Here is a 19,135-nt window from a genome sequence, read left to right as displayed (position 1 = left end):
AGTAATTTTGAAAATGAATGTAAGCCTTCTAGTGAGTTCCACGGCTACAGAAACCCTGCTTCAAAAATAAAACAAAAACAAAAACAGCTGGGCAGTGCTGGTGCACACCTTTAATCCCAGTGCTTGGGAAGCAGAGGCATGTGGATCTCTGTGAGTTCAAGGCCAGCCGGTCTAGAGATCAAGTTCCAGGACAGCTAGGACTGTTACACATAGAAAAACAACAACAAAACAACCAAAGAGGTAGGAAAAAGCGTTGAGGATGTGATGGAAGAGATGTAAGCAGCAGAGTCACAACAGCTTGGCTCAGCAAGCATGCAATGGCACAGGCAGACCTGTGCAGTGTAGGAACACCAAGGTGAATCACACACAGGCCCTACACTTGCAGTACCCATACACTAGCTTCATATAGTTACTGAAAGCTTAAGATATGCCAGTTGAATTTTTAACTTTACTTAGCTTTAAATGATCCTAATTCAATAAGCACAAAGAATTAATAACTAAAATATTAGATAACTCAATTATCCAGTCTAAGTTTCTTAAAGTAGACTCAATTGTATTTTCCTTAGCATTTAACACAGTACCCTGAATATGTTCAGCATTTAGTAAATAACTATGCTTGATCTTTTCTATTAATAAAGGAACCTCTGCCCAGTCAAAACTGAAAATTGTTTTTGAATTAAAACATTTCAGTACCTAACAATCTACTTCCAGCAGTTTTAGTACCAAACACTTACCAAAACATCTTTTACATACTAAATCAAGTATTTCTCGAAATCGGTTTGTCATTGGTGGTAGAGGTTTTAGATCAATTTTCCTGAAATCCTCTGGGCAATCGTTTTTTGAATGGCCATCCTTTTTGCAGATGCTGCATACTATTGTTGGCGGCTAAATAATGGTTTAAAAATAAATCCAATGAACATTTAAGTTATTTCAACACTGTTTTCTAACAGTTCCAAAAATATAGCAGCAACAAACACTATGCAGTTAACTTAGTTCGGACAACCTATACATTCAGGAGATTCTTGTAACATTCTTGTAATATAAAAACATTTTTAACTACTTTCCTATCCCACCAAAATTACATCAAAAACAATTTACCTGGAAATATAAGATATAGGAATTAGCAGGCAATACAAAAGGTTTGCATTAATTCAAACAGCCTGATCAACTCCCAAAGGAAACATATACCTTGTATTTATTTCTCTGGGTTTTTTCCCTCCCAACATTTATCTTTATTTTATGGTGTACTGGTGTTTTGCCTAGAGGTGTATCTGTGCACCACTTGCATCTCTGGTGCCCCGAGGCCATAAGGTGGTATTGGATTCCCAGGAACTGGAGTTACACATGATAGTGAACTACTGTGCAGAGGGTGGTAATAGAACCAAGGTCCTCTGAAAAAGCAGCCAGTGTACTGCTGAGCCATCTCTCCAGCCCCCAGGTATCTGGTTTGTAAGACAGGGTTTCAGTAGCCCAAGTTGGCCTCAAACTGGTAAGCAAGAACTTCTGATCCCCCTGCCTCTGTTTCCCGAGCACTGGGATTACTAGTATGAACTACCACACTTTGTTTATATAGTGCTGGAAATCAAACTCTGGGCCTCATGCATATAAGTATTCTACCAATAAAGCTACATTCCACAGTTCCTACCTTGCATTTTTAATTAACTGAAATCTAATAAAGTTATTCATAAAGAAATTTAAAACTGCATCTTTCATTTCACTCCAAATATTTTCTGTCTTCAGAATCAATCAAGCTAGTGTGTAAAACTTTATTATGGTTTGTTCTCTGGAGACTGAATTCTAAAACTTAGGTCCATATAATGAAGTAGTTAATAGCTACTATCTGAATTTCCAAATTCTATGACATCATTTTAAATATATTCTAGCAGAACACCAAGACAGGTGGATCAAACAGTAAATACTTATGCCAACGAGTTAAAAATAAAAAGCACACATGGTTAAGGAAGATTGCTACACCTCACTGTTATTATGTATACTTAAAAGAATTCCTCCAATGTTAGCCTAGACATTTATATAGCCATAAACTCTTGATTCAAATTATACAACAAAGGGGACCGGAGAGGTGGCTCAACGTTTAAGATCACTGGCCGCTCTTGTAGAGGACCTGGATTTGATTCTCAAAACTCACAAGACGGCTCACAACTATCTGTAACTTTAGTTCCAGGGGGACAGACAAACTCTTCTGGCCTCCTTAGGCACCAAACACATATGTGGTGCACATACACACATGTAGGCAAAATACTCAAATACACGTAAAATTTTAAAAAGTAAACATCAGATTATATACATAACTTCTAGAGGAATAATGTTATAAAACAACTAAAATTATGTGGCCATAAGCCAGGTGGTGGCGGCGTACACCTTTAATCCCAGCACTCAGGAGACAGAGCCAGGCGGATCTCTGTGAGGCCAGCCTGGTCTACAGAGTGAGATCTAGGATAGGCAGCAAAACTACACAGAGAAACCCTGTCTCGAAGGCAATTAAGAGTACTACAGAAATTCCTATCAGCTTTTATTTTCTGTTTTTTTGAGACAAAGTCTTACTAGCTATGTAATCCAAGTGGGTCTCAAACTGACAATTTCCCTGTTTTACTCTTCCAAGTGCTGGAATTACAGGCACACCTAGTCACAATGGATTTTTTTATGTTACAGATTATTAGTAAAGTAAAAACAGAAGATATGGTACTTACCTTAGTATAAATTTGGGGGAGGGAGTTATTAGGAATGTAAACTATAATTCTTTAAGAGGTTTTTCTAACAATCTGTCATTTAGTTAGTCTTTTCAACAGTCTATACAACTAAATACTGTGACCTGGATAATATGCAACATATGTATCCTTATACAAAATAAAGAAATACTGCCTGGGTAGAGGAGGAAAAAAAAAAAAGTGTGGAGCCAAAGGTACAAAATTTCATTTATATAAAATATACAGGTTCTGGGAAGCCACAGTTGTGTATGCCTATGATTAATACTGTTTTACAGTCTTAAAAACTTGCTAGACATTAAAGTTACCACAAAACAAAACAAAACAAAACAAAAGGCGGAGAAAGGACTTTTTGAGATGATGGATATATTTGCTGCATTATCAGTGGTCATGATTTCATTGGTGTTGACTTAACTCTAACACATCAAAAGTTGTGCATGTATAATATCTATAGCCTTTTAAAATATTAATCTGGGCTGGAGAGATTCCTTAGCAGTTCAGAGCACTGGCTGCTCTTGCAGAGGATCCTGGATTTAATTCCTAGCACCCATATGGCAACTCACAACTATCTTTGTTAACTACAGTTCCCAAGGATCCAATATCCTCTTCTAGCCTCTCAGGGCATCTGGCAGGCAAGTAGTACAAAAACATACATGTAGGCAAAATATCCATACACATATTTAGAGTAGTTTTTAAAAATAGTTTTTAAAAATCCAATCTTATCTTAATAGTATTTTTTAAAATCTTATATTATGTGCATGTGTGTGCACCTGTGTGTGTGTGTGTGTGTGTGTGTGTGTGTGTGTGTGTGTGCATGCGCGCGCGCGCGCACATGTCTGCAGTGCCCACAGAGGTCAGAAGAGGAAGACCTGGACAAATGAGAGGTAAGCCAACAAGTGGATCTTCTTAACCACCTAGTCATCTCTCCAGTATCAACAAAACAGATTTTTTAAAAAAGAAATATTGCTCAGTAAATAGGTTAACAAGCTTAAAGCTTGTGAACAAGTAATTATTGATAAAACAGTAAGTGATTTTCAAGTTCATTTTTCCCTCAATAATGTACTATGCTTACAATTAAGTATAAATAATTATTTTGTCATCTGGATGTAGATATTTTAGTAATGTACACTGTACTTGAAGGAATGCAGTTTAGCTAAAACTCTTTTATTAACAAAACAGTTATTACTTATTTTCTAGTCCCCATAGTACTTTGTACACTCTCAAGAGTTTAAGTTCAGATTCTTTCACTTAGAAGGACAGAACTCCTGTAATTCACAAAGGATATTAAAAAGGCCAGAAACGTTCAATGTCAGAATAGAATCTAGATTCGCTATTTTTTTTGACTCTTGTTCTTAGTTTTAACTACAACTTAACAGTATAGTTATATATTCCCACCAAAAATAAAAAGGAAAAATTATTGAAATTTAAAACTTTGCTTTCTTTTTAAAGGAAAAAATAATTTTTATATATATATATGAGCAGAACTTTAAAATATATACTGCTTTGCTAATCTGATTTTCATAATATCAGATAAATCATTTCACATATTAAAAAAAGAGAAGACAATCAAATACTAGTAGATTATTGATGCATTCTTATACTTTATATGCTCTATTTAACTGAAACTACAGGAGAAATATAAAGATACACATCAAAGTATCATTCCAAAACAAGTCACTACCATAGAAGCTATTTTATGTTACTATTAATAAATCTAAAAACTATCAATAGTCACACAGTAACCACAAATTTTACCAATTGTTTACTGTATCCTACCTTGCCAGAGGTTAAAATAAACTTATCAAACACATAATACAATTCCTGGGAAGGGAGGTTATCATCATCAATAAAGTCAGAAGCAACTTCTGTAGCTTGGCAGTTGCAAGAGGTAGCAGATACGTTGTTGCACACAATCTGATGTGAACTTTCCATTTCTAAATTTGATCTGCAGTTTGTTCCAGCAGATTCAGCTCCATCAGGGGACCCAATGCAATTACACTGGATGAGTTCCTTCTTTAAAGAAGTTTCTGAAGGTGTTAAATCACCTTGTTTCTCAACTGATTTTTGCTCTAATTCACTACCTTCACTGGCAGTAGAAAGAGATGAAGAATCTTGTCCATGGTCAGCCAAACCTAGTTCATTTACCAACAAATTGTCTTTGTCAACAATACATCTCTGTGATGTAAACTCCATTTCATCATATTTAACAGGTTGACCTCTTTCTGCATTTACTTTTTCTGCACTTTCTCCAAGATGAATGCAACAGTTGGTCGCCATACAATCAGATTTCACTGGTTTCTTACTGCTTATTTTCCCCTTCTCTTTTTTCTTGAAATCCACTGTAGATTTATTTCCGCCCTTCCTTTGAGGACAGGCAAAATACCGATAAGCTGCCCTGAATCTCTCCACAACATATTCGTAAACAAGCTGGCTGTTTAAACTCCGTGCAACATTCCTCTTGACTGAAAACGGATCTAGTGAAAAAGAAAATGATCAATGGCTAAGTTTCTACTAGCAAATTACATTTCCACGCTTACACAAACAGGTCTTAACAGCTAGAATATAAACAGAGTGCATTTCCCCCAAGGATCCTAATGAGTTCTAGAAAACAGAGCAGAAGAAAGACAAATGTGGTATCTTTTGTTTCTTCCATAAAATTAAAAGCTAAAAGGGAAAAATTAATTTATAAGAGAATAACTATAGTCCATTCAGTAATTACAGTTTCAATCATGATATTACTAGAAGCTGTGCCAGTCTGCTTTCCTATACACTGCCACTGAATGAAACATTTCAAATTCCAGTGCCCATAGTAACAACTTCATTTCTTGTCACAGTATCTTTTAAAACCATAATCTTACTCTTGTAGCCCAAGCTGAACTGAAACTCAATATGGCATTTCACTCGCCTAAGCCTCCCAAGTGCTGTGATTGCAGGCATGAACAACTACATCTGGCTTTCTGTCATAGCATAATTATGTGCTTGGAATTTGATGTGGAACCCAGGCAATATCAATTGTCATTTTCTTCAGCATATCCAAGGAATAAAGCTTAGAATACAGTGTCAGATGGTGAGGAGCACACACACACAAAATAGCTCACACATGTACAGCATATATCATCTCACCTTCAATGGCTATTCGTCTTTTAGGCCAGTTCTTGTTCTCCCTTGTTAGGATATCTTGTATCCGTACACATATGACATATTCCTCCAAAGCAAAATCCAGTGTGTAAAATTTTAGCAACTCCAACCACAACTGTCCCAAGGGTACCTGATTTGGTGATTCCAATGTTAAAGGAGACTGGAAGAGAAAATACTTTTCATTAAAGTTTCTCAAAGTTATAAAATCAGTAAGTTGTTAATTAGAAAAAAATTTAAGTGTATGTTTTCAAAAACAGGCATAAAGAAAGCATTTCCAAAAGCAAAAGCAAAAAAAAGTCAGTTTGAATTACAGAAATTCAAGGAATTCTGTGTTTTTTCATTAAGCCAGTGACTATCAAGTTTGACTGCACATAACAATCACCAGGTGAGCATGAAATTCCATACCACTCCTAAGAATCTAATTTAACTGATCTGCCATATCTGGACTGATGATTAGGGTTTCTGTATGTGTAAGTGTGTCGGGTGAGAACACTGCAGATGAAACCTAGGGGCTTGCACAATGTTAAGCAAATGCTGTGCCACTGAGTAGCATCTCCAGTCCTTGTAGGGTTTTTTTTTAATTTTTATTTTTTATTTATTTATTTTTTAAAGTAGGTATATGAGCTTGAGACAGGGTTTCATCCTGTAATGCATGCTAGATTCTAGCTCAAGATACCACCTCCTGAGTCACCTATCCTTTACAATTTTTTAAAGCTCTTTGCAGTGAACCTCATGCACAGTCAAGGTTGTAAACTACTGGATAGCTATTACAATTCATGTTGCAAAATTTACTTTCAAAATTAAAAAAAAAAAATCTGTCATTCAGCAAACATTTCTTTAGAACCTACTATGTTCCTGGATTTGTGCTAGGGATATCATAATAAAGAAAACTCACATTTACAACAAGTGATTTCACAGAATGCCTACCATCCTTATTCACACTTCTAAAACCTAAACCTACATTAACAATTCTATGAAGCATACACTACAGAGCAAGGATCTGACTGAAGACATCCTGGCTACTGTGTCTGTGTTTTGAAACCCTACACGATACTGCCACCCAAAGAAGGAGAGGTCCAACTATACAAACTGTTAGGACAGAGAGATAATTTTGACAACTGTATTAAAAATTAAATGCTAAGGTGGGATTTGGGATGATCTTTGGAAAGAAGCCAAGGTCCTTGCCTTCATGGACCAATAAAAGAAAACAAAGATACTTGATAGGCAGACTAAATAATTAAGTTAGAAGCAGCTAAGTACCATGGGAGAAAAAAGTTGAACATAACAAAAGGGGTGGGAATACACGAACAGGAAAATTAACAGTGTTAAACTGAGTGTCAGATCAGTTTTGTCAAGAAATCCTGACCTGATGAAAAGAGAAACGTGTTGTAAGAATAGGGAACAGATAAACATATATAACACAAAAGGGTGACCAGCTTTAAAAAGAAAACCATGTGATTTTCAGCATCACAGGAAGGAAAGAAAGTGGAGGAGGAGGAAGGAGGAAAACACTGAAAGCTAGTGTAGTAGAAGAAGAAGCAAGGAAGAATCCAATGTCTAATTTGCTTTTTTCCATCTAAATGAAATGAGAAACAACTGAAACATTTTTGTGTAAGGACAGACAAGTGCAATATCTGAAAACTTCTTTTATGTTTTTCAAAACAAGGTTTCTCTGTTTAGTCCTGGCTGTCCTGGAACTCACTTTGTAGACCAGGCTGGCCTGGAACTCAGAGATCCACCAGACACTGCCTCCCCCAAGTGATGGGATTAAAGGGTGTACGGCACCACTGCCCAGTCTGACTTAACTTTTTTTTTTGTTGTTTTGTTTTGTTTTTTTTGTTCTTTTTGGTTTTTTTTGTTTTTCGAGACAGGGTTTCTCTGTGTAGCTTTGCGCCTTTTCCTGGAACTCACTTGGTAGCCCAGGCTGGCCTCGAACTCACAGAGATCCACCTGGCTCTGCCTCCCGAGTGCTGGGATTAAAGGCGTGCGCCACCACCACCCGGCCCTGACTTAACTTTTTAACAACCACTCAGATTATTACGTTGTTGAGTACAGATAAAGGGTGACAGGACATATAGGAATTATGTTAGAAGACAGTGGCAAAAATCCAGGCCAGGATAATAGTGGCTAGGACCAGGATGGTAACAGTATGCAGTTAAAGCTGAGGAATTCTGGATATATTTTGAAGTAAAAATAACAGGATTCAAGATTGTGTGACATACTTGATATAGGGTTTTCATGAAAGAAAGGAATAAAGGATGTCTCTGAAGTTTTAAACAAAATACTTGAAAAGACAGAGTACCATCAACTAATGAAACATGAAAAATTTCAAGTCTGAGAGTAACACCCAAAGCTCAGTTTAGACATAACAAGATACTTAAGATGACACTAAATAGGCAGCTAGATATAATTACATAGTTCAAGAAAGAAGACTTTGTCATCCAACAGATGGCACTTAAAATCAAAAGGACTGGACAGGATCACCTACCGCAAGAAAGTAGATAAACCAGAAAAAGAGATTGGGCTGGAGAGATGGCTCAGCAGTAAAAAGCACTGGCTGCTCTTTCCAGAGGACCCAGGTTCAATTCCCAGCACCCACATGGCAGCTCACAACTGTCTGTAACTCCAGAGCCAGCAGATTGGCTTCCTCACACAGATATACATACAGGTGAAATACCAATACATATAAAACATATTCATAAAAAATCTTTAAAAAAAGAAAAAGAGAGCTCATAAACCAAGTTCATAGCACTTCAATGTTAACTGAGTAATTAGCAAAGGAAACTGACGAGGACTAAGCAACTACAGGTGTGGTATACTGAAATTATTCCAAGGAAATAATCAACTGGAAAATGTTGCCATGTCAAAGAGATAATTTTCAGTAACAATGAAATTTAACAAAATAGAAGCTAATGATTTAAGTTTGGGCAGAGTAACAATGTGAGTTAAGGAGACACCGAAAAATGGGAAACAGGGAATATAAACAATTCTAGTTTTACTACAAAGGGAAACCAAGCAAGAGCTGGGAGGGAAGGCACTTAACATTTTTCTGTAAAATGGGAGAAACAGAAGAATGCTTGATGAAAGAATAAAAACTGACAATTTAGGAAAGAAAGAAAGAAAACTGCTAAAGAAATATATTCTGAAATCATTCAGAAGGCAATGAAAAGATGCATTTAGACTATGACATGGGAAGTTCCTTTAGGAAAAGAGGTAGCAAGGCAGAATATGAATATAAATGACAGATGATGGTGAGTGTGTAGTCCTCTTTTTATTGTTTCAGTGTTCTCAGTAAACTAAAAAGCAAGATCACTAACTGGGAGTATTGATGCTTTGAGAAAAGAGTAGAAGGTCGTTGAAGAAAGAGAAAGATACCTCTCTAAAATAATGAAGTGAATCCAGGGAACTACAACCATTCAGTGTTAAGTAGAGCAACCATTTCAAACAACAGTGCATCTATATTCTTGGACTACTATAAGCGTCTGAAGGACACAATCCATGTCTACTTGCCTATGGTTGTCTAGCACTCAGGAAAATGCCTGAAACACAGGAGGTCTTTAATAAATGCATGCTGAATTAAGAAAGCCATCTCCTCATAGAGCAAACAACTTATTTCTCTATCCAATCTGGCCACATAATTCACACTATCCTTAAATTTTAATGAAAACCTAACTCATAAAAGGAATTTTGCTGGTTTAAATGAAAAAGGAAACAGAATTACCTTGATACAATTCAAACAATTCATAAGATTCAACAAATCTCAGTACCAAAAACTAAACCAGATCAACCCCTCACTTTACAGATGAGGAAAATGAGGCCAAGAGGTCAATCTCCTACAAGTCAAATAGTTTCACTTGAAGGTATCATAAATTCTACAGATAGAAAAGTCAAAAATAAAAAACAAAAAGCTTACTTTGCCATGTTTTTCCTTCATGGCATTACTTTGGTTGTCTGTTTCTGTCTTCTTGGTATCATCTTTTGGTTGGTCTGCCTTAGCTTTGTTTTCATCAGCAATTAAGTTTTTCTCAGTTGCACTACTTGAATTATATTCCCACTTCACAAACTTCTCTTCTACTATGCCCTTCAGCTGAAAGTCATCCATTCTTTTTGGGTCAAAGCCTTCAATCTATATGAAAAGGCATTCCAAATTGGTAGTAGAAAAATTATTAAAAAAAAAAAAAAAGAGAGAAAGAGGAAAGAAAAAGATAGAGAAACCAGAATTCCACCTTAAAATGTTTGAGCACAACACTCAGCAAGAACTATATATACATACATATATAGAAATATATACATGCACATATACACCACAAATTCATGCTTACCCAACTTCCAAGTAAGCAAGGAAGAAGAGGGGGTTTTCTTTGTTGAAGAAAAAACATCACCATTAAAGCAAAGCAGTAAGAAGGGATTCCACCATCAGTTTGGGAGTCAATATAGCACAACTGCAGAATCAAAAGGAAAAAGTCCTAGCATTTAGCTTTCTTCAATGTTCATAGTACAAGTAGCTTGTCCAAACAATGAAACTTAAGAAATAATCTGAAATCTCACCATCCAGAATATATTACCTCATGTTACTAGTTCACTGCACATACACCCCACTTTATTTGATACAGGGTTTCACTGTGTAGTCTATCTTTGAAATTCCAAGCATCTTGCCACACCCCCCACCAAATAATGCAATTACCAGTGTATACTATCACATCAGGGAAGAAAAACCTTTTAAAATCCAATGACCTCTTTTTAGATGTCAAACACTGGTTAGAAAATACAAATAAGGCCGGGCACAGCGGCATACCCCTTTAATCCCAGTACTTGAGAGGTATACAGAGGTAGATCTCTGCTAGCTCAAGGTCTACATAGTAAGTTCCAAGACAGCTATATGAGTGAGTTCCAAGAGATATATAACAGAGAGACCGCATCCCAAAGAAGTCAAAATTAAAAATAAAAAACTTAAAAATCTAAAGATTTAAATTTTAAACATAATTCTTTAATAAAAAAAATTAACAAAATCAGGTAACTTGACTAGAACTGACTAATGATAAAACTAAACAGTTTTGTTACCTTGATTTAAAAGGTTTTGATTTAAAAGGTTTTACCTATAACACTACCTATCACCAGAACTCAAAGAATGTATTATTAACTACTTAAAAGAAAAGGACAAAAAAGAAAAGGACAGAGATTGACCTTAGTGCTCATACTTTCAACCTAAACTACATGACAAGTGATGCCACCATGGATCTCCACTATCTATGAGGGTCTCTGTTACTGCATTCTGATCCGCCATCTGACCCCAAAGAATTAAGGCCTCAGTACTTTGAAGCACAAATTCTTCTTATTCCATCTTGTCTGGGGTCACTTTCTACCTAACTAGTCACTCTATCAGCCTATTAGAGAGCCAAAGCTATGGCTAGATACCCTCATCCCTTAGCAGGCACTTTGTATCCTCACTTAGCTCCTCTCACGACAAGACTGAGCTCTGATGGACCATCTCTAAGAGTGAATGCTGTTACTATGGTCCTGAGTGCCAGTTGGTTCATAGTCTAGGTGAGCAACACCAGCCAACTGCCACTCCCAAGTACAGGATGAAACTCTACCACAAGATCTCCTTTCCAGGACTACTATGCCTATGGCTTGAGGTGCCATTTCATCCACAACCCCAACAAAGACCTGGCTATTACAGCCACCCTCCATGTGCTGCATCAAAACATGAGCTTTCTTTCCTGCCCTGCCAAGAGGCCACTGAACCTTACCCATCAGCACCAGACCTTGCAGGTCCCTGTTCTCACATTCTTTCTTGCCCTCCTGCTCCACACCATCACTTAGAGAACTTCTACTTTCATCCTCTGCCTTCTCTGCTGCCCCTAGACCCCTTGTGACTCAAAGGGACCCTACCTCAGCCTATTGCCCTTCTGGTCAAAGACAAGACCCAATCCTAATGAATATAACAGCAGAAGGAACAGGAGCAGAAACAGCATACACATAGGGCTTGCAAGATTATGATTCCCCTATCTTTGAGGTCAGGGTGTTTTAACCACCTCAAACCCCAACATAACCCACTGCTCATCTTTAGTCACATCTCTACCTGAGTGACAAATGTCTGCCCAACACAGATCAGCTAAATGTTAAAGGGAGGCATCTGTGCTGTGTGAATCTGGGGGATCCTGAAGTAAATCAAGTTCCCTTCCCTCCCATATTCCAAAATGCATTAACTATTCCAGATGCCAGGGTGGAGCAGGTCCTCAGTGTACAAGCTCAGTGTTCGGATGGAAGGCTTCCTAGGATTCCTATGATATATTTGTAGGGTTTGTGGGGTAAGGGGGAGGTGCTAAATATCTTCCCTGTCCAACTCAGGTTATATTTGAGATAGACACTCACTATATAACCCAGGCTGGCCCTAAACTAGCAATTCTCTTGCCATAGATCTCCAAGTGCTAGAATTAAGTAGTGTATTGGCCCTGCTCAACTCTTACCTCTGGGAATATCATGTGCCATAAAGAACTGGTTTCTATAGACAATTTTTCCTAAACTGTGAGGGTCCGTCAGTATCTGGTGACGGGAGTTTCTCCCAATGGAGAAAACTGCTTAAATTTCCCTCACCAAGAAAGCAGCCAAAGCCACTTCCAAATCCCTCCCCAACTAGTTAGTAGTCATCTACTTAGGACAATTTTATTTATTATAGTAACATTTTATAATATTTGCATGTATTGAGCCATCTGCTTCCCTACTAATTTTCTCCTCTGGAATTAGACATGATATTTATAAGCTGGGCATGGTGGCACATGCCTTTAATACCAGCACTTGGGAGGCAGAGACAGACAGATCTCTGTTGAGGCCAGCCTGGTCTACAGACTGAGTTCCAGAACAACCAGGGCAGTTACACAGAGAAACTCTGTCTTGAAAATGAAAAAAATAAATAAAATAAAGATACTAGAATTACAGTATAATATTCAGTAACATATATAAAATAGTAATTAATAAGTAAGGAAACAATCAACTATCATTTCTTATCAGTGATATGAGAAAAATTTATATGCTAATTTTTTTCTAAACCCCAAATCATAATCTGTTTTTCAATAAGCAAAATAATGTGACTATAAAGTTTCAAGAGAAACAAAAATGTTCCAAAACCTTAAATTAAAAGAAACTTGTAAGAAATATACCAGCAATTATTTCTAGGTTTCTTATAGTAAATTAGAAAAATGAAGTACATGAAAACACAACTGCCCAAAATGAAGAACATTATTGTGTCAAAATAGGAATGGAGCATTCTGCAGCTCACTGTGTTCCAGGGCCCTAGAATGACTGCTATGTTGAGACACAATTATGTATCAAGTACCAAGACAATAAATCATGCTAAAAGCCACTTTAGAAACAAAGCTTGTAAGATTACTTTTTTTGTTGTTTTTAATTCAGAATACCTTATTTAAGAAATGAGAAGTAGTGACACACACCTATAATCCCATCACTCAGGAAGCTGAGTGAGGAGGATTTCAAACTCAAGGCCAGCATGGGATATATAGCAAGCTTAAGACTAGCACTGGCTAACCAGCTAGGCCCTATATGGGAAAAAAAAGTATCATTTATATATATATATTTTTAAACACAGTTTACTTGTTTTATTGAGTAAAAGAATGCCTGTAAGGCAATTGGGTATGGTGGTTTGTAATCGTACCACTTAGGAGGCAGAGGCAGGAAGACTGTCCCAAGTTTGAGACAAGCTTGTCCAAATTCCAGATCAGTCAGGGATACATAACAAAACACCAAAAAGAGAAAAGTTCTGTATGAAAAATATTACTATTTTAGCTCTCATTAAAAACAAAACAAGTTGGGCGATGGTGTTTCACGCCTGTAATCCCAGCACTCGGGAGGCAGAGGCAGGCGGATCTCTGTGAGTTCGAGGCCAGCCTGGTCTACAGAGCTAGTCCAGGACAGGCTCCAAAGCTACAGAGTAACCCTGACTCAAAAAAACAAAACAAAACAAAACAAAAAAACCCTAGGCCATAGTTTATTATTTCCAATAAATTTAAAAAAATAAATAAAATAAACCTCTCAATCTGCATTAAAAATAAAGGAGAAATGGCCGGGCGGTGGTGGCGCACGCCTTTAATCCCAGCACTCGGAGGCAGAGCCAGGCGGATCTCTGTGAGTTTGAGGCTGGCCTGGGCTACCAAATGAGTTCCAGGAAAGGCGCAAAGCTACACAGAGAAACCCTGTCTCAAAAAACAAAAATAAATAAATAAATAAATAAATAAATAAATAAATAAGCAAATAAATAAATAAATAAATAAAATAAAGGAGAAATGGCTCAGCAGATAAAAGCACTTGCCACAACCTGATGACCCAAGTTCAAAGCTTGGAACCCACAGTGGAGGAGGGGAAAGTTGACTAGTAACTTCTATACACATGCCATGTCATCTGTGTACCCATAATCACAAACAATTGTATCAGACACACACAAATACACATATATAGAAAAGACAAAAAGAGAACATTTCTTTTCTATCTCTTTCATTTTTTAGTTTTTCAAGACAGGGTTTCTCTGTGTAGTCCTGGCTGTCCTGGAACTCACTCTTTACACTGGGCTGGCCTCGGGTTCACAGAGATCCACCTGCCTCTGCCTCCCAAGTGTTGGAATTAAAGGTGTATACCACCACCACGCAAGAGCACGTTTCTATAGTATAAAAAGGCATGACAATTAAAAATCCCAATGCAACACAGTAATTCTGTATCACAGTGGCCATTATTCATAGCTCTACTTTCTAAACTTGCAGTTCCCCTTAGTCAACTGTGATTCAAAAACACTGAAGAGAGGGTTCAGACTGTAGATCGGTGGCAGAGCCCTTGCCTAGGATGAATGAGGATTCATTCTTCAGACTGACATAAGTAAAAAATAAAGTGTTTTAAAAAATAATGGCTAGAGATGATTTGGATAGTTAAGAACACTTGCTGTTCTTGTAGAGGACCTGGGTTTAATTCCCAGCACCCACATGGCAGCTCACAATTTTCTATAACTCCAGTACCAGGGATTTCAACATCATCTTCTGACCTCCCCAGATTCCAGGCACTCAAGACATATATGGGAGCAAAACACTTGTACACATAAAGTAAATAAGTTTGGGGAAAAAATGTATATAAATTAAATGGAAAACTCCAAAGCAAATAACTTACAAGTTTCAAATAACTTAATGCATTGCACTGTCATAAATGCCCTATTTTATTATCTTATCTTACCACAGATATGAATAAAGGAAAAAATAATATGTATAATGGCTCATTATCATCTACAGTTTCAAGCATCCACTGAGGGCTGGATAAAGGAACCTACATGCCTAGGAAACCTTATTTTGATGTCCATGATGGAACTAGACACATGGTTTTCTGTATGCAACAGACAACTATTTCCTCCTCCATGTTATAATTTATATGTCAGAACAAGAAAAAGCTTGACTTATTTTCTTCTGTTCCACTTACCTTAGCCCAATAGCGAAAGGCTAACACTAAGGGAGTGAAGACAGGTTCCACTTTGCCAAGAGCAGCAAGTAAGTCAGTAGTGAGACATGCCATATCATTTCCTGCACTCACTCTACATAGTAAACCACTGTGAATGAGAAACAAATTTGCTTGTATTAATACCTTTGCTTTAATTAATACCTTTAATACCTTCAAAAACCCAGAGGCTATCCTTTTCAGTCACCATACTTTAATAACCAGAAAAGTTATTATTGAGACTGGAGAAATGGTTCAGCAGTTAAGAGACTGTACTGTTCTTGCAGAAGACTTCAGATCTGTTCCTAGTATCCACAAAGATACACATATAATAATTGTTTTAAGTCATAGTAAAACATTTCTTCTACTCCTTTACTTATTGTATATGAACATATGTTGCCATGACATGCACATGGAAGTCAAAGGAAAATTTGTGGAAGTTGGTTCTCTGCTTCTTTCATATGGGTCTCACAGAACAAGCTCAGATGGGCAGGTTTTGAGACAAGTAATTTTACACACGGAGCCATCTTATCAGCCCACATTTTTGGAAGATGTAAGGACAGACTCTTGCTATAAAGCCCAAGCTAAGATTACAAGCTTGAGCTACCAACGACACTAACATCTTCAATATCAATTAAGATAGCATACTTCTCTTCCAGTTCATTCTTTATGGCTTTGTACATGATAAAATTTAAAAATTAATTTACTAGCTATAATTCTCAACTCTAATTTCTTTTTTTTTTTCTTTTTTGGTTTTTCGAGACAGGGTTTCTCTGTGTAGCTTTGCGCCTTTCCTGGGACTCACTTGGTAGCCCAGGCTGGCCTCAAACTCAGAGATCCGTCTGGCTCTACCTCCCGAGTGCTGGGATTAAAGGCGTGTGCCACCACCGCCCGGCCTCAACTCTAATTTCTTAATCAAGCTTTCATAATTTTGTTGTTACTTTCAAGTGAATTTACCTACTAATCCATGACTCATGCTTTTGTATAGTGAAAACAGGAATGAGAAGAATACAGTAGAGAATATCCAGGGGAAGGGAGGTGGAGTAGCAAAAAGAACAATTAATCTGAAGCTCTCTGTCAACATACAGGCAATTTGACACAATATGAAAAATACTGTTTCCTGTTTTGTTTTGACCTATTAGAAGTCAAATGCCTACATTCCATTATTGATTTTTGTCTTAAATGATATAAATTTGGACAAATGCTTACCCTCTCCCAGTCTCAATTTTCTTATTTGGAAAATAAGGAAGTTGGGCTGGCAAGATGGCTTAAGTACCCAAGTAAGCCTGAAGACCTCAGTTCACTCCTTTAGAACCAATCCCAGAACCCATGCAATGCTTTGAAGGACAAAAGCAACACTATAAAGTTGTCTTCTGACCTTCACACTCATGGGATGCAAACAAACACATACAATAATAAAATATTTTAAAATCCAAAATAAGGAATTTGAACTAGATCTCCACAAAAACTTCTGAATTTAAATAAAACACAAAATCTTAGACTATAAGAAAAACAACTTAATAATCAACAGAAGAATGTTTGACCTTGTAATTTTTGCCCAGTTGATCTCAAGTAGTACTTAGTTTCTTTTCTTCCTTCCTTTCTTTTTTTTTTTCATTTTTTTGAGACAAGGACTCACTATGTAGCCTTGGCCGGTCTGTGACTTGCTTTGTACACAAGGCTGGCCTCAAAATCAGAGATCCCCTGCCTCTGCCTCACAAGTGCACCACTACACCCAGTTAGTTTTCCATTTTCAAAGGTACTTTTACCCTCTCAGTCCTACAGACAACTGACTAGAAGGGCAATGAGTCATTCTAATTAAATGAAAACTAGACTGTAAATAAAGTATTTCTTACATTATTTATCTTGTGTATGTGTGTGTACACATGCACGCACATACTTAAAGGAGGGCAGGAGATAACTTTCAGGAGTCAGTTGTCCCTTTTTACCACATACGTCTCAAGGTAAGCTCAGTTCTTCAGGCTTGGCAGCAAGTTCTCTTACCTAATAAGCATCTTGCCAGCCCCTAGATTATAACAGGCAGTAAAACCTTATCAAGAGTGGCTATTTCTTCATTTTTTGTATCTCCAGAGCAATACAGTACTTACACAAAAGTAAATGCTGTTGGTATTGATGGTGAGTAAGTGAATTTAGGCAGAAAGGAAGGGAAGGGGAGGGGAGGGAAGGGGGGAGGGGAGGAAAGGGAAGGAGAGAAGGAGAAAAGGAAAGGAAACAAAGGAAAAGATTGTCCTAGAGTGTTTTAACTCTGCTAGCTCAATTTCTTGTTCACATGCATTTGGTATGCTTTAATAAATAACTACTAGTATGGTCATATTAACCTAATGAGAAATCTAAGACACACAATTTCTTCTCTTGGAAACGTATGCCACAAATTTGGTTCTCTGTAGTTTTTTCATTGTTTTAATGGTGGGTGTGAGTGTATGAACAATGGCTTACATGGGATACAAGGAATGGAACTCAGTTTGTCAGTTTTATGTGGTAAATGAGCCATCTTGCTGGCGTGCGTGTGTGCATGCCAGTGTGTGTGTGTGTGTGTGTACACAAACATGCATGGGTGCATTCACACATGTGTGTGGTGGCCAGAGGTTCACATTGAGTATCTTTGACTATTGCTTCCCTTCTTGTTTAAAACAGGTCCCTCACTGAACCTGAAGTCCGACATTTTGGATAGGCTGGCTGCCCAGCAAGCCCCTAGGGGCTCCCTGTCTTTTCCAGAAGTAGGTTTGCCCAGCTGGTTATCTCATCACTAGGGACCCAAACTCAAGTCCTCATGCCTCACACTGTGCAGCAAACACTTTACCCACTGAGCCAGCTTCTCTGCCCAAGGTTTGTTTTCATAAATACCTTATTTTCTTCATTACCAACCTTTTCCGATCTTTGCACACCACAACAGGAACTTTAGCATGAAAATCAGATTCCACATCTACATATAATGCTAATAAGAGGGAGGGGGAAGTAAGTTAATGTCAACATCTCTAAGTATTAATTAGTAAACAGTAAATAACAGTTCCATTCTAAAAATAACTCTCACTACCTCTGTAGGATAACTCAGTAACAATTTCATTCTAAAAATCATTCTCACTATTTCTGTGGGATAACCCACTCTTCTTATTATGAAAATATTAAGAATCAAAAGAATCTCTTACCTTTCCCGGAATCATCTGTTGTATACTACAAACCATGAGTATAGTCTTAACTACTGTTTGGAAATTAGAAGCACCTTAAGAACCAAGGGCTTTTAACATCCCTAAAAGTTTGAATATTTCCAAGTAAGTAGACAAACTTTACAGATACACAGCAAAGAGGGGACATCACTTACTTCTGAGGGCTATAGCCATAGGAGAACTTATGCTTTGCCATTCAAGTACAACTCTTGGCCTCACCCAATTAATTTTTTCAAAATTTACCTAATGAAAGCTTCTTAGGAAGAATTAAGGTGGGGGGGGGGGGAAGGTGAGACGGGACATAGTCTATCACCAAAGTAGATCTCAAGTCATAAATATCACTTCAGGGTCTGGGGAGATGGCCCCACAGGAAAAGTTCAATCCCCAGCACCCCTGTGATAGAAGAAGAGAACCAATTCCTACAAGTTGTCCTCTGACTTCCAAATGCATGCAAGCACCTACCCACCCGCAAACATTCACAGGTATATAATACAAATTTAACTTAAAAATTAAAAATAGGCCGGGCAGTGGTGGTGCACACCCTTAATCCCAGCACTTGGGAGGCAGAGCAAGGCAGATCCAGGACAGGTACCAAAACTACAC

The 19,135-nt window shown here is 37.5% G+C and overlaps 1 protein-coding gene across 9 annotated transcripts in view; it reads right to left on the bottom strand.

The window, feature by feature from the left end:
• The window catches only part of Tut4 (terminal uridylyl transferase 4), a 140,801-nt gene that overhangs the window by 72,093 nt on the left and 49,573 nt on the right, over positions 1–19,135 (bottom strand). For all 9 annotated transcript variants that reach the window (XR_009377620.1, XR_009377619.1, XM_059254668.1 and 6 more), the window contains exons 8-14: positions 18,234–18,303; positions 15,333–15,459; positions 10,184–10,303; positions 9,775–9,987; positions 5,847–6,021; positions 4,500–5,197; positions 735–885 (exon numbers count right to left, since the gene is read on the bottom strand). Coding sequence is in view for 7 of the 9 variants with exons in the window: in XM_059254668.1 (XP_059110651.1) it covers positions 735–885; positions 4,500–5,197; positions 5,847–6,021; positions 9,775–9,987; positions 10,184–10,303; positions 15,333–15,459; positions 18,234–18,303 (1,554 nt within the window). In the remaining 2 variants the exon portion in view is untranslated. The remainder of the gene's footprint in view (positions 1–734; positions 886–4,499; positions 5,198–5,846; positions 6,022–9,774; positions 9,988–10,183; positions 10,304–15,332; positions 15,460–18,233; positions 18,304–19,135) is intronic.

The sequence above is a fragment of the Peromyscus eremicus genome, chromosome 2, assembly GCF_949786415.1.
Source record: "Peromyscus eremicus chromosome 2, PerEre_H2_v1, whole genome shotgun sequence".
Lineage (NCBI taxonomy): Eukaryota > Metazoa > Chordata > Mammalia > Rodentia > Cricetidae > Peromyscus > Peromyscus eremicus.
The sequence above is the reverse complement of the archived record's forward strand: the minus strand, read 5'-3'. Positions and strand labels throughout refer to the sequence as shown.